Raw genomic sequence first — 15,060 nt, 5'->3', positions numbered from 1 at the left:
TCTGTTTGGTACGCCTGTTCTCTGCTATGAATAATTCTCATGCGTTTTGCTCTAGATAGGAGGAAAATATCTTGTTTTAGCAAAGAAACAGAGTGGAAACCAACCACTGAATTTTACACTGTGGTGAGCAGAATGGGACTCATTTTCAGCCCTTGAGTTTCATGTCTCAGGCTGGTCCACTTTACGTAGCGACACATTATTAAAATGATGTAATTATAATTTTCTGTTTAACCTTGTAACTCAGTGTATTTTTCTAAACTACTTTCAATTCAGCACAGGTTAAAGTTTCCTCCTAATGTAGATTTATCTTTGCAACACATCCTTTTAATAACATCCTTTTTCAGATATCCAAATCCTATAAATGAAATGAGTAAATAAAAAAAAATAAATATCAAAATAAAAATAGATTAAATGTCACACTTCCTTATAACACGAGTCAATTTTGCTAATTTTGAACATCATACTAAACTGAGACATTGACTTTTGAAAATTGCCAAACACAAAAAGAAAGTATAGAACAATGTCACCCAATTGACGCAGGGTATAGCATGGCTTCCAAAATGAGCTGAAATTACATATAGTTTAGAATAATGTCAAAAATATGTTCAAGTGATGCATAACTTTGAGAATGAGTCCAAATGAGAAATTTGGGTAACACAATTGGCTAAACAAGCACCTTAGTTCTGCTAACACCAAACAGTTAAGCTAATGCTAGCCATTAACACGACTGTCTCTCAGTCCGTGTCACATCTTCTTCTCTTTTGTCTGGTGTGAGACTTGCAAAGAGCAAAGTCCTCAGTTTCTGATTTTGCTACGTTGTTACTTGACCAAAGTTGAAATGATATGGCTTAAACTTCATCCAATTAATAGAAATGAGTAACATTTTTGATAGGCATAAAAGACTCAAAAACAACAGCCATTTTGAAAAAATTTACATCCTGAAATTCCAGTGGCTGATGACAAAAACATATAATCTGAGGGGCGAGAACACACATATCTATGCTTGTATTATCACAGTAGTATGTTGTACTAAGTCAAAAAACAGATGTATGTGACAATTTTGGATAGAAATATTCACCACAAAGCTATCGGTCCAGTAAAGCAGCAGATATTCTTTTTATTAGAGCATCAAGTAGCACTACAATAACATAGTGTGGTCACAGGACAGAACAGTCAACCCTGTGTTACACAGGAGCTTTCACTAAACCTTCAGTTCTAGCTTACCTGTTCTCAAATTTCTCCTTCGTAAAAAGCTAGATGTAACATCTTTGAATGTTTGGATAAAGTGCGCCATAAGCCTCCCTCCCACTATCAGCACATTGCGATACATTGTGTTATTTTTCTGCACACTTTTCTTTAATGCTACCATGAATTCAGAGCATGCTGCTGCCCTTCACATTAAATATTACTGGGAAACTGACACAATATCATCACATGACACCACGTCAGGAAAGGGACATCACTGTCAGCACTGCAGAGGCTCGAGCACATGAACCACCTCCCACCCTCAGAGTGCTCGTCTCCTCTGGAAGTGGGAAAACACACCGGGAAACACACCACAGTACCATCCGACCACACTGAGCTCTGTGGTCAGTGTGTAACATCCATGTTACTCGACGATCATCTGGTTCAACAGATTATGGGCTTTCAGTCGCTTTGCTACCAACTTAAAGACTAGACAGCAGCACCATCAAATTTCCTCCGTTCTTTTTCAGTAAATATGCTTCAAAAACATCTACACTCACACATCTCACTTCACCTGATGAGAACAGGTCTAAACCTGCAGCTCAGGTGGGACAAAAAAATGGGGTTCGCTTTCCACCTTTATCCCTCACTGCGGATGGACAGCCAGCACAGAAGCTCACAGGCCCCAGTAAGGAGCGAGGGTCCTGCGGTCCCTCTCATAAACATCGGGTATGATCCCGTAGGGTGTCTGCACCATCTTAACAGAGTTCCTGCCGAACAGCTTCCTCTCGTATTCGATCAGCTGGCGCCAGAAGCCACCGTTGGGCCTGATGACGGGACGGCGGGCCTTGACCCAAGCGTGGGCCTCAGCCAGAGACACACGGTGGTACTTCATGAGGTACGCCAGGCACAACGAGGCCGAGCGGCTCACCCCAGCTGCGCAGTGCACCAGCACTGCCCCTCGTTTGCGCCCCACGCTGTGGATCTTGTCGGCCACGCTGTCGAAGTACAAGGAGATGGGGGAGTGGGGCATGTCTGCCAGGGGGACCTTCACATACTCCATATGCGGCCAGTTGAAGTTGGGCAACTCAATTGTGGCATTGACCACGCAGGTGATGCCCTTAGACAACAGCAGGCTGCGGTTGGACGCCACATTGCCTCTACTGAGGAAGAGGTTTGGGGTGATTTGGGCGATGCCCCCCAGCAGACTCCCGCTCTCCGGCAGCAGCCTTGGCACAGTGGCGGGTACCATGGAGCTGCGATGGTGGTGGTGGTGATGGTGGTTGTGGAAGAAGCTCTGGCTGCGGGAACCCATTGAGGAACCGGGCACAATTCAGGACGGGATGGAAAAGCTCTGAAGAAGGCAAAAACTTCAGGTTCTCAGGATCATAGCAGTGAGGGACCCACCAGACAGCTCCTGCAAGACATGAAAACTCAATTTTACTCTTCTTCAAAACTAAATATTTTTCTGTTTCACTGTAGACTCAGGCCCTGAAAACTGCACTGACAACAAGTTTTTCTTTCTTTCTGACTGCCTCAATAATACAGACCAATGTAAAACCAATTCTTTTCAGGAAAGATCATTGCAAAACATTTTCTGCTTTGCTTTTCTGTCGATACATCTTAAACGTCTTTCTTGGCAGAACTTCTTTGTACTGCTGCCAACGGGCCACATTGTATGGCAGTTATAATCATAAACAGATCAAAATTATATGTGGAGTTCCTCAAGGCTTCAATATAGTGACACGTATTTAACATTCAATCCTCACAAATATTTATGTCACCAAGTCTGTCCATAATACAACTGAAACTGAATATTTACAGGCCTGATAGGATGACAACCTTTTTTCACACAGTTTGGCCTTTAATCAGACTAAACCTGATCTGTTTTAAGTCCATTAAAATAACCAAAATAATTTATTTTTGCTTAATATCAGAATTATGAGAGACAGAATTTCCCATTCTACTCTTAAACATCACAAGGTTAAACACAAATCAAGCATGTCAGGAAGAGAATAGCCAAGAACTGTCAATTTCTCTAGTGAAATTAGACTCATTTCACTAAACTACTTTCATAAAAATAGTTTAGTTTCACTAAACTAGTGAAAATGTAACTATTTTCACTAGTTTACATTATCATAAGTATCTGTACAGGTTCATGTATGAAACACCAGAGGCAACTGAAAATATAGTAAAATATGTTGTTTTAGTAATATTTTCAATACATCTGTGTTTTATGTACTACTTTTTACCTTTTTTATTTCCCTGTGAGGTATTTAGAATTACTGAATATTTCCATTCGTGGAAACGTATAAAAAAAAACAAGGAAGAACAAAATTGCAACAGTCTGCAATAGCCACAAAACAAAGAGAAAGACATCCATGTTTAAGAGCACTATGCTGCAAACGAATCGTCCTGGAAATATTATCTTTTGTCTCTTTGAAGAAAAACTAAAACCTGAGAGTTCTTGCACAGATCAAATCAAACAGAGGCTGCTGTGAGGCCGACCAATAAAACCATACAAATATATTTTTAAAAGGTTTTCATGGATGCTTGGTGTTCATGTCTGGGACTGGAGGTCTAGCCTGTCTCTGCTCTTTCTGCATTCAGGTGGAACAGCCTCAGAGCCGCAGGCCGAGTGGCGCCTCCTGCCACGTGACTGGAGGAGCCTCACCTCATCTCATGTTCATCCATCCGTGGCTCCTGCGTACAAATTACACTTTGTCGTCATGGCGGCTGCTGATGTCAATGTACGTTTTTTTTTTTTTTTTCCTTAGTTCTTTAGAGCAAAAGTTGACGCCATTTGTAATTTATTTTCTCTAAAGGTGGCAGCTACTTACATGGCCAAGCAAGAGTTTTAACTAGGGATGCACCCACTTTCAATACAGATATTTGAGACTTTGTGTCGGTCATACAGAAAAACAGCTGAATTGACTTTAAATAATTATTTTTTTCTAAACACAGATATAAATGTACTGAATCACATGTTTATTTGACAACTCTGCACAGAACACTTAAATACACCAGTAGCTTCACAATCTTGGTCAAACATGTAAAAACAACAAAACTTTAACTTGTTCAATCAGTGCAGTTAGGAGTAAAACAGTCAAAGAAAAATAAATAAGAAACAGAAACAATAGGTCCACTATTTTGGTCAAACATGTAAAAAAATAAACTGTAAAAAACATTCTTCCAAATGGTTCAGAAAGAGCAATTAGGAATTCTAAATATAATGTAAAATAAATAATAAAGCACAAAAGCATAGAACTAGACGATATAGATCTGTCCTCATGTATTGTCCATATTGTTACTGATTCTTGATCTAGAATTTGTTTCAACATCAGGATTGATACAGATGTTAATGTGGGATTGGTGCATTTCTCGCTTTAATATGCAATAGATGGAAAATTCCTTCTGTATTAAAACTTATTAGCTGAGACATAAAAGCTGCAGGTTGAACTTTAGCCTCTTGGAAGTCACTATTTTATCATTTTCTTAAAGTTTCTTCACTAAATTCTTGTTACATTTTTTTTATTTCTTGATCAACAAGAAGACCAGTTGGGATAATAAACTGAACATAAGTAACAGAGTAACACTTCAGGAGTTGGCTAATATCAGAACACAGGCAGGTCAGAGCTTAATAAAGTTGGTGACCAGAAATCAGCCACAAATAAAGGTTTTGTTTTGACTCAGTTTTCTTTATCGGTTGTTCTTTTGAATTAAAAATGATAATAATAATAATCAGCCACTTACAGAGTCCAGGCAGACCTATGGTTAGTAGATAAATAAGATTCTGCTTCGTTTTCCAAAGATGTCATTCAAGGACTTTTTCATACACTTGGACTTAAACAGCAAAGTGGTAACAGCCATCATCTCCCTGAAGGCTGAACTTGTGTTGCTTCCTCTTCACCTTCTAGGAGTAAAAAAAAAAAACTTGAACTGATCACCTCTCTGCCATCCCAGCACAGTCTGCATTTATTTTCAGGAAGAAAAGCAGCTAGAATAACAGAATAACGTCTGCTCAGGCAGCCAACACCGAGAGTCCAGTCAGGGCTTTTCAGAGTGCTGCCCTGCAGGAAGATTCACTGCCATCGACAGGAATTAGTGATGAGGCAACAAAACCAGAGTTTCCAACAGTAAAGCAGACCAGCAGCACACAGAAACCGTTTGATTTTGAAATTTTATGTGGAAATCCGCTTCATTTAAATGCCGTTTTGCATGTGCATACCTTGTTTAGATGACTAAGAATTGTCAATTGTTTTTTTTCTATTAACTTTGTTTAAATCATAAGCTGATAAAAAGAAAATGATGCTCAAATTCAATCATAAGAAGTAAGATCTTTACAGTCATTATCACAAATCTGTTATTTAGAAAGAGCAAACAAACCCAATATTAAGTCATCAACAGTTTTACGGGCCAACCTAGGAACAGACACACTATTCTTTTCAGAGCTGCTCAAGACATAATCAAACCATCACTGGCAAATTTTACTGGTAGATTTAATTTGACATTTTTAGTATAGAAAAATTGACATTTTTAAGGGGCAGCATTACTTGTTTTCCAAGCACATTAAGAAGTTATGTTATCCTTGGTTGGCTGTCAATATGACAAAAGAAATTTGACTTTGTAATTTAACACCTTGAAATTGGGCCTCCATCTCTTTAAAAAGTCCTGCTCTTTCTGAAACTCCACCTTCAGGAAGTCATCACAACATGCCTTCTCTATATAACATATAGAAACATATTTAATAACGTTTTTATCAGCGTTGCACTGAGAAGTAGCTCATGTAATGAGGTCAGCAGATGTTCAGTTCCACCAGCTGTTTGCTAATTGCTGCTGGCTAGTCTGAAGGAGCTGGGAGGGAAAGTTGCGGAGGAGGGAGGCAGAAGCTCGGAAGCTTGGAACCTGCAGCTCTGAGGAGTTACAGCCAGCTGAATGGTTGCCATAGAGATGAAAGGATTTCTAAAACATGCATGAAAGTATCAAGGCAACAACCCAGGTATATTTCTGATGAGGGAATATCATTATAACCTGATGTAAAGCTAAAAGAATTTATATAATACAGCCATACTAACAATCTAACATGTTTCATTTTTCTTTGTGGCCTTTTATAACTTAATGAAAGTTTATAAGGCCAAGTGTTCAACTGGCCCCAACCATTACCTGAATCAAACAAAACTGGTGTTAAATGTTTATTCTACGTTTGTGAAGATTTTATAGCACAAACGCAGCACAGTTGATGGACAAAAAAATTGTTTGATTTAATAAAATGTTGGAGGGGCTGGTTGACCTTCTATGACCTCAGGAAACTTTTATTAACATCCTGAAAGACAAACATTTGACATTAATGTTTGATTTGAAGAAGGTCGGGGAGGTGGCTTCTCTCAGGTCAGAACCGCGCGCTGACCGTTCAGCTTCAGGTGGAGCATGGGAGAGGCTTCAGAGGTGAGACGTAGCTAAATATATTCTAATAATTAATCAGGTTTACTTGTATAGCATATTTCAGCAACAAAGTTCAAAGTGCCTCAAATCATAAAAACACACAAAAAAATACAAAGTCATAAAAAACACCATACAGTCAACAATCGAGAAAACCAGAAACAAACATTACATTTTGTTGAGTGTCATCACCAAAATCATTGATATACATCAAATAAGTTGGTCAACATTCCATTTATTATGGTTCAAAAGCAAATTTAATCAGGTGGGTTTTTAGCCTCCATCTAAGGAAACTCAGTGTTTCGGCTGTTTTGCAGTTTTCTGGCAGTTTGTTCCAAATTTGTGGTGCACAGAAGCTGATGACTTCTGTCTTAACGACTCACTTCATTCATTGGCCTTTTGTGTTCCTCCGACCTCCAGGGGTCATGCTACACCACAGAGTACAGCTTTATCTTGTTAAATTGCGAATTAGAGAATCTGTACCTGCAGCTGACCGCCAATACATCAGCTTGCAATGAACTATGAGATAAAAACTGACTGCTGGGGCGCCTCACCCAACATCAGCAGGGATCAAGACGATAAGGGAACCAAATAATCCCCGACAGGCCCTCCTCAAAGTGCTGATGTGCCACAGCACTGGGCTTTTGCTGAGATTTGCTCCATCTATGTAGTTATTTATACCGCAGGCTGGGCCAGAGCGAAGCTGCACAGAGCGGAGGAGGGAAGAATTATGCACAAGCTGTCGCCACAGAAAAAAAATTCTACCGTGTGTTGAAGAAACTGCAGTTCAACGCCAATCAGAATGAGGGTCAGCGGCGGTAACGGACCCGAGCAGAAGGGCCCCTCCACCGTCCAGAATTCACTCCGGCAGCAGGAAAATTTGACGTATTCTCAGAATCTGTCAACAGGTGGTCGCAGATCACAAATCACCTCACGCTGTTCCCACACTGATAAGCTTCCACAGGGGGTCCGGTTCCCTGCTCCCCGTCACACAAACTGGAATCGCAACCCACCCGCCGGAAAAAGCGGAGCGACAGCCACAACACCGGATCACACCCAAACTGTCGCGCCACTGCAAACGAAGTGGAAACACTGAAACGTGAGGTAAACGGTGGCCGCTGCCAGCCTTGTCACTCGGTAGGAAACAATCTACTTATTCAGGCTGAGTGAAGTCTGGAAGTGGCCGCTTGCCGTTTCTGTAATCATGAGAAGAGAATGAGCGGCCCTGTGCCTCTCACTGTTTCTCCAAAGGTAAGAAGGACAGGAGTTATTTACCTTAGGCTTGCATGAACATTTCAAAGCTACAAAAAATATTAAGTGAAATCTTGTAGACTCGGCTGGACTGGAGACCAAAAGTGAAACATTTGTTACATTTTCAACTGCTGTGGTTTTACACTGCACCGTGTCAAACAAGCCAAAACATTTGAAAACCTGTTACTCCTTCCTGCCTGTGGGGGCGCTGCACCAAGAACTACTGAAGGAAACGACATAAAAACCTCTGACCTCCTTCTTCGTGAAATGTAGTGGCGTCAGATTTTAGCGGTTCTAGGCTTTCTCTTATCTTTCCTAAAAGACCACCAGCCATTAGGACTCTAGTCGCGTGTTTGTTTTGGTTGCATTTACCCAAAATGCCCTCCGGTATAGTCCACTTCCTATTTTTGGAGCGGTGTCCAGTCCCCTTGGTGTTCACATATGCATTTGAACTGCACCAGAGTTCACTTGAACCAAATAGAGAATAAGGTTTGTAGGTGGACCTGACTGATTTTTTGATCACATCTCCCCCAAGCGAACTGGACTTTGTAGGTAAACAAACCAGAGTTTGATTAAAGCGAACCAAACAGGGTATCAACGTCCTTCTCATTTGTTCTTCCAGCAACGTAGCCTTTAACATTTTAAACATGATTAGTTGTGTCTTATGAGGGCATTTAATGCCATGAGACTTGCATTCTATTAGCATGAAATGATGCAGCGAACACTAGCTAACAAATATTGCAGTCCAAATCAGCCTTTTGGATTTTAATACAGCACACAAATAAATGTATTTGTATTTGTGTGCTGGTTCCGCAGTGTATAACCCTGCGGAACCATGGAGTTCCGCGGGGTTATACTCTTGGCACCATTTCATTTGTGCTTTATTTGTTTTTATTACTTTTCACCGTCAGTGTATATTTAAAGATTTCAGCTCTGCAAGACTGCCTGATCAAATCCTGGTGGTCACATTGCTCCAGATGAATGTGTGCTCTGGCTAGCTTGGTTGCTCACACTGTTGAAATCTGGAATCACTTTCTACATTCCTTAAAGCCGCCACTGAAAAAAAAAACCTGGGTAACTGTTTAATAGTAATACATAATTTGGCCTGTTTGACAAATGTTATGTTCATTCTTGTTATTATCATTAAGCAAAACTTGGTAAAATTAGTGGAATTATATCTGCCTCCAAAGTTGAGGCAGATATTTTACTGAAAATGTTGCTGCTAAACTTTTGATTTCATCCTCCAAGTGCTCTACAGATCTCTCTGCAGTTGAAAACAGAACACAGTTTATGCTCATAGAGTTGACTTCTGATTTCAGCAAATTTTACTTTGGATTTATCTCTACAATCAATATAAATTTGTCCTCAAATATAAATTAATTCAATATTTAGAGTTTCAGTTGTGTTTCGAATAATAAGTTTTCTGGTGGTTGATTGATTTGCATGCAAAATACAAATTGAATCATCTGGTTAGTCAGAGAAACCCAGTAATTGGTTTCTGCCAATTACTGAATTGTCTGAGTTATGCATCAGACTGCAGTTATCTCTGGGATGGTCTAGTTAGTTTTACTACTAATAATTCATAAGACTGGTAATTCAAAAACTGAACAACTAACAATCGTATTTACTAAGATCAAACCTCGCTGTGCTGCTAGTAGTGCGCCGTTGTGATAAACATTAATTATTTTTTTCTGATTAAAATCAGACTAAATTATTTCTGCCTTTTTTAGTCATTTAGGAATTCCAATATCATTTGTTAAATGTAAGAATAATAATTTTGCTGTTTTTATAAAACAAACCTTACATACATTTGTTTAAAATAATTGTTACCTTTGCCTTTGATTTAGGTCAAACTTTATGAGAACCTTCACAAGTTTCTCATAACTCATGCCTTAACTTTGGCCTATTCCAAACATGATACTGCCACTCACACACTTCACTGTTCTCTTCACAAACTTAACATTTAATGACAGTGAGAAAAAAACCTTTGTCTTTTTATATTCAGCATAAAGAAGGTTTCATTTAAATCCTTTATTTAAAAAATTTGTCCAGCATTTTTTAATGCTAAAGCTAATATTTAAGACAGTATTATGCCACATCCTGACATGGTGAATGTTGCTCAAACTGAAGAAGAGCAGAGAAAAGAAAGAAAGACAACCAAATATCAGCTTTACGGTGATATGATGTCTTGAGACCTTTTGTATTTCCTGTTGTACATTTCATTCAGTGATACTTTTAAACAGCAGTTTAAAGCATCACCCATCACTGCAGTGGACATGAAAAACAGAGAAATGGATCTTCAATTAAACGTGTTAATTATCTATAATTGAAGTTAAAAGTAATGTCAAATGAAGCTCAAATTGCTCTGTGTCCATTACAGGAAAACTCAGCTGGTCTGAACATGGCGCCTTTATGCCCCTGGTTTCAATTTGTCGACATTTTAAGTGATTCCATTACAGATGTATGATAAAAATGAGTTTGTTCATTTAGATTTGCGGTTTTTGATGTGATTGTTGGTTGTTTCTTAGTTTTCACTTCTGAAGAAATTACTTCTGACTGTTTTAAAAAGTCATAAAATCTAATCGCCTTCTGGTTTATTCTTATTGAACCGTTTCTGCCCCACCGTGTGAACACACTCGTTAAATTGGATGAATCCACGTGTTTATTAATTTTTAAGGCTTAGGCTGTGAATGGGGAGCGTCTCTCTGCGCACGCGCTGCTCGTTCATGTGGAAATGACGCGAGATGTGTGCGCGCGCTTCTAAGTTAAGATGTACCGTAATATAGCAGAAATTAATATTAACTCACCAAAACAGCCAAACTGAAACGAGAGTCGTGTTTCTTTTACATGACTTTTTCAGTTTTATTTAAATGACATAAAACATAATTAATAGTAGAGTAATAGTAAAGATTTTAAATAAAAATGTGTATTTATGTTAAAAGAATCTGAGCTAGGGTCAGCATAATGCCGACATTGTGCTCTAATCAGTCGTGAAACTCAACTTACCAGTCGGCTCTCACTTGGGCACTGATGGAGGTGTTTTTAAAGCGCCTTCAACCCCTGAAGCCAGAAGCCGAGCCGGAGAGCATCGCCGGTGTCTCACATCCACCGTCAGTCGGTCAGACCGGACTCACCGCCGGCGAGGTGGCGACAACAAGCTGAAACACACGCCAACATCACGGGAAAGTCAGCGGAGAGGGGAGCCATCGGTACATCCGCCAGGTCCTGTCCGCTGTCTGAGGGAGACAGAGTACGGAGCAGCGCTGCCTCCGGTATGACGGGTGATCAGTGCCACTCGCAGGGGGCGGAGGAAAAGGAGGAGCACGCTGCCTCGATGATTTGACGCTTTTCTAATGTACAAGGAGGAGATGAAAGTTAAGTTAAAATGGTATTGATTTTGACAACAAATGTTAACTTATTTTTTAAATAAATGCTATTTTAGGGAAAATCTAACAATCTTTAGTTTTAGTCAGAAGATAGTACATTTTAGTCGACAAAATTTATCATGTAATAGAATAGAACATGTGGAGTAGTGGGTTTATTCCACAAAATGCTGTCAGAATTCTGTTTGAAAGTGCAAAATATTTATGATATTTTATAGTTTGCTGCCATTTTCCACCATTTTTTTAAACTTATAGGTGACAATGGAGCCTATAGTTGTTCAACATGAACATAAATAATGGCTGAATGAACAAATTTTACTGTCAACCAATCAAACCCTGCAATAGTTTTCTCTTGCCTTTTTACACTTACCACCTTGTTATGTCTTTCAGTAAAATTAAATATCACTTGATTTCATCTGCCTTTTAAAATTTGGTTTATTTTTTATTTATTGACAGAAGTATTTTCATCACAGTTATCATTCATCGAAGTTTCTTGTCATCAAAACCTGCTTAAAAAGTTAGAGAAGATAAAGAAAAGGAAAGTTTGTTGATGTTTTCCTTTACTTTTCATTACCATATTTTTCTCCTTTGTCCTCCTCTGTCTTTTTTCTTCTCCAAATCCTGCAGCCAATCAGATTCATGAGTAGAGTTACCCCCCTTCCCCCATTGACAAATACGCCAAATAAACACTGAGAGGGAGTCCTATTTTCTTGAGAATGCATACAGATGGATGGAAGGAGCATATTTTACCGCTCACTGTGTTCATGGGCCTGTGAATAAATTGAAATACCGGCGATCAGAGCTATGCTCTCTCTCGATTAATATATTCCCTGTTGTGATTGCTTAATACGCTCCTCAGGAATTTTGGCATGAATGTGAGTCACCATAGAACTGCACTGATTTGAATTAGCATAAAATTGAACCTGCTTGCCTTGAAAGCAGGTTATATATATATAATTTTTAAAACAACTGAAAGTAACAAATTTACTTGATGTAGAAAATACATTGAAATACATAATACTCCTCCTTTACTATACTTCTCCTTTAATAGATTTGCTCCTAAAACACAATAGTTAATTTGGGAAGACTGATTAAAATGAGGCAGAACTTCAGATACAGTTACTATCATATAGTCTGTAACCTGTGGAATAAAATATTCATTGTATAAGAAGGAGGAATCTTTCCTCCTCCTTTGACCTTGTAGTGCACAGTTGTTCTATACAGGAACAACATCTAATATCTTTACACAAATCTGTTTGTTTCAATATCTCCAGAGATCTGTGAGCTCAAGTTACAGGTCCTGAACTCTGACGCCCTGTGCACTAGCTACTGCAGTTCAGGCAATGTGTATATGCAGCAACTCCACACACATTACCAATTTAAATGTTGCCTTGGCGTAGCGGGCTTCAGGCAGCTAGAGAAAACAAATAAACCGACAGTTCTTTCAGGTCCGTTATTTCAAATCTCATTATTGACGCCCTTAGAGAAACAGCCAGAACTCCGAGACCTTCAGGATCGCAGCTGCATCTCTCTGTGCGAGGCCCATAGTGAATACATCCATGTGCAGAGCCATAATTAGACATGCCTTCCAAACTCAATCCCATTTCAAAGAGCTCCTGGGGGAGATATTACGCACCCCGTAAACTTATGGCCCCTGCCTCAGTCATCGCTAATTACATTCCCAGTTCAATCATGTGGAAACAAACAGCAGTAGTACCAACCAAAGCAGTGACAAAAGAAAAACAGTTTGAGGGTGACTTTTTTTTTTCTTTTCTTTTGGTTTTCTTTTTTTTTTCTTTGCATTTTAGGGATGATCCAACCTGTCTGAGAGATTTCTGAAACTGTATCTGAGTGTAACTTTTTCATCCAGGGGCAAGATAATGGAAAACGGGGAAACTGCATTAGTGTAGTAACAAGGTAATGGGGAAAAAATGTTTGGAGGTGTGGAGAAGGAGAACCAGCTCTGTGCCGAAATGTCAGATGAGTCAGAGGCATTCTGGGAAGAGCATCTGCCATGGAGGCTGAAAATTTACAATGACACCATCACCCGTAATAACAAGCACCTGCAGCCGCTCGGTGAAGGAGCTGTCTGCTCTGAATCAGTGGGGGATGTAACACTGATTAACCCTGAGCGCCTGTAACACCAGATAACTGATGGGCTGCCACAGGGATTTAACTGTAAAATTCTGCGTAGATCCCTGCAACAGCCAAACATAGACACTTGATAACCTGCTCAATTGTGGCGACTCATTTAACTTTCTGGAGCCCCAAAACCCCTGAATTGTGAGACAGTACTGACAGCAAGCACCCTTCATACGTAGCAAAGTTTTCAACTAGCATCTTTACAACCAAAACTTTAAGCAGATGTTAAATGCAGAAGTGCATTTGGGATTAACCCCTCTGAGTCTTAGTGGTCCAGTAGTTTCTACGGGTCATTGGACATAGCTGACTCCAGGCTGATTCTGGAACAGTATTTTCTCTAGTTGGTGGCAGGTTTGTTTGTTTCTGGCAGCCAGTGGGAGACAAGGTACCTGCTGTGCTGTTACCCTTTTTAGAAGAAGGGTGTCGTTTTCATTTGGGCAGCTCATCAACACAGTTTTCTATTGGACTTTGGTTGCTGAATTGGTTGAACTAAGCATTTATTAGTAAGCTTGATTTACTCCCCTAACTCCCAGGCTTCATTTTCATCTTTTTGTTTCTAGACATTTTTCACTGTTATGCCCTCTTCGTCTATACAGCATGACTACATTACTTCAGAGAATGTAAGTATTTGGGGTCTTGTCCTGGATCAAACATAGGTGAGCTTGTCTTCCCAATTCATACCTGGAAAAAATTACCCTTCCCATATCCTACACAGTATCAGGAAATGTAACATTTTGTGGGTTTAACTGTGCAGCTAGTTGTTGAAAATGCTACAGTAGCTGCACCAAGAACCACTGAAGGAAACAACATAGCAACTAGTTTGATTAAATATAATGCTTAAATTGTTGACTGTGCGTTGTATGACTTTGTATTTTTGTATTTTCAAGGCACTTAAAAGCTGCCTTGTTGCTGAAATGTGCTATACAAATAAACTAGATTAATAAAAACCTATGACTTTCATCTTTACAAAATGTAAACAGAATGAGTGAATGAATTGTAGCAGTTAAAACAATTTGGGGGCTCGTCTAGGATCTAATGAAAAAGTTTAGCTTGGGTTTTGTGGTGGTTTTAGATACGTTTTCACAGCTTCTTTCCTTAGCTAAAATTAGCTTTTTGACATGTTAGTATAGAAGGCTATAGTCATAGAGAAGGCAGAATGTATCCTCATTCTTTCATTTTGACTGACCCAACCCTTTTCTTTTGCTTCACATAGCAACGGTAACCTGACAAAATTGATGGCAGGTTAACAGCCATAAGTTGCTTGCAGTGGTAGTGATCATCACTGTATCAGTGTCTTCAGCTTACCAGAATAATTATCACTGAGAAAGCTAACCAAATTGTGGATGAGATGATCCCTGCTGGCTTGTAACACTAGAGATGTTTATTTTTGTCTGTGCTGATGTGTTTGAGTATGTGTGTATATGTGAGAGTGATGGTAAGATGAGGGGAATGGAAAGTGTTTTTTGTGGTCAGCGGAGATTGAAATGCAGGAGTGTGTGTGTGTGTGTGTGTGTGTGTGTGTGTGTGTGTGTATGTGTGTGTGTGTGTGTAGGTCTAAATAAAGTTGTTGCTGATCCCACAGGCGCCCCCCCTCATTGCTCCAGCTGTGATGGTGGTGAAACAGACATGGGATCTAAATGCTCACTGTGGCGACATGCAA

General features: G+C 39.5%; 1 protein-coding gene across 1 annotated transcript; it reads right to left on the bottom strand.

Annotated features, from left to right (window-relative positions):
• Positions 1–1,092: 1,092 nt before the first annotated feature.
• Positions 1,093–11,195, bottom strand: dusp14 (dual specificity phosphatase 14). The gene is made up of 2 exons (XM_015032567.1): positions 10,882–11,195; positions 1,093–2,602 (listed from the first exon to the last, which is right to left on the bottom strand). Exon 2 carries the CDS (start codon positions 2,498–2,500, stop codon positions 1,862–1,864), a length of 639 nt encoding a protein of 212 aa, XP_014888053.1. The 5' UTR covers positions 2,501–2,602; positions 10,882–11,195; the 3' UTR covers positions 1,093–1,861.
• Between the last annotated feature and the right edge of the window lie 3,865 nt (positions 11,196–15,060).

The sequence above is a fragment of the Poecilia latipinna genome, unplaced genomic scaffold (genome assembly GCF_001443285.1).
Source record: "Poecilia latipinna isolate Pla-1442-1.1 unplaced genomic scaffold, P_latipinna-1.0 Scaffold246, whole genome shotgun sequence".
NCBI classification, from domain to species: domain Eukaryota; kingdom Metazoa; phylum Chordata; class Actinopteri; order Cyprinodontiformes; family Poeciliidae; genus Poecilia; species Poecilia latipinna.
Note: the sequence above shows the minus strand (reverse complement) of the source record. Positions and strands in the feature narration are given on the sequence as shown.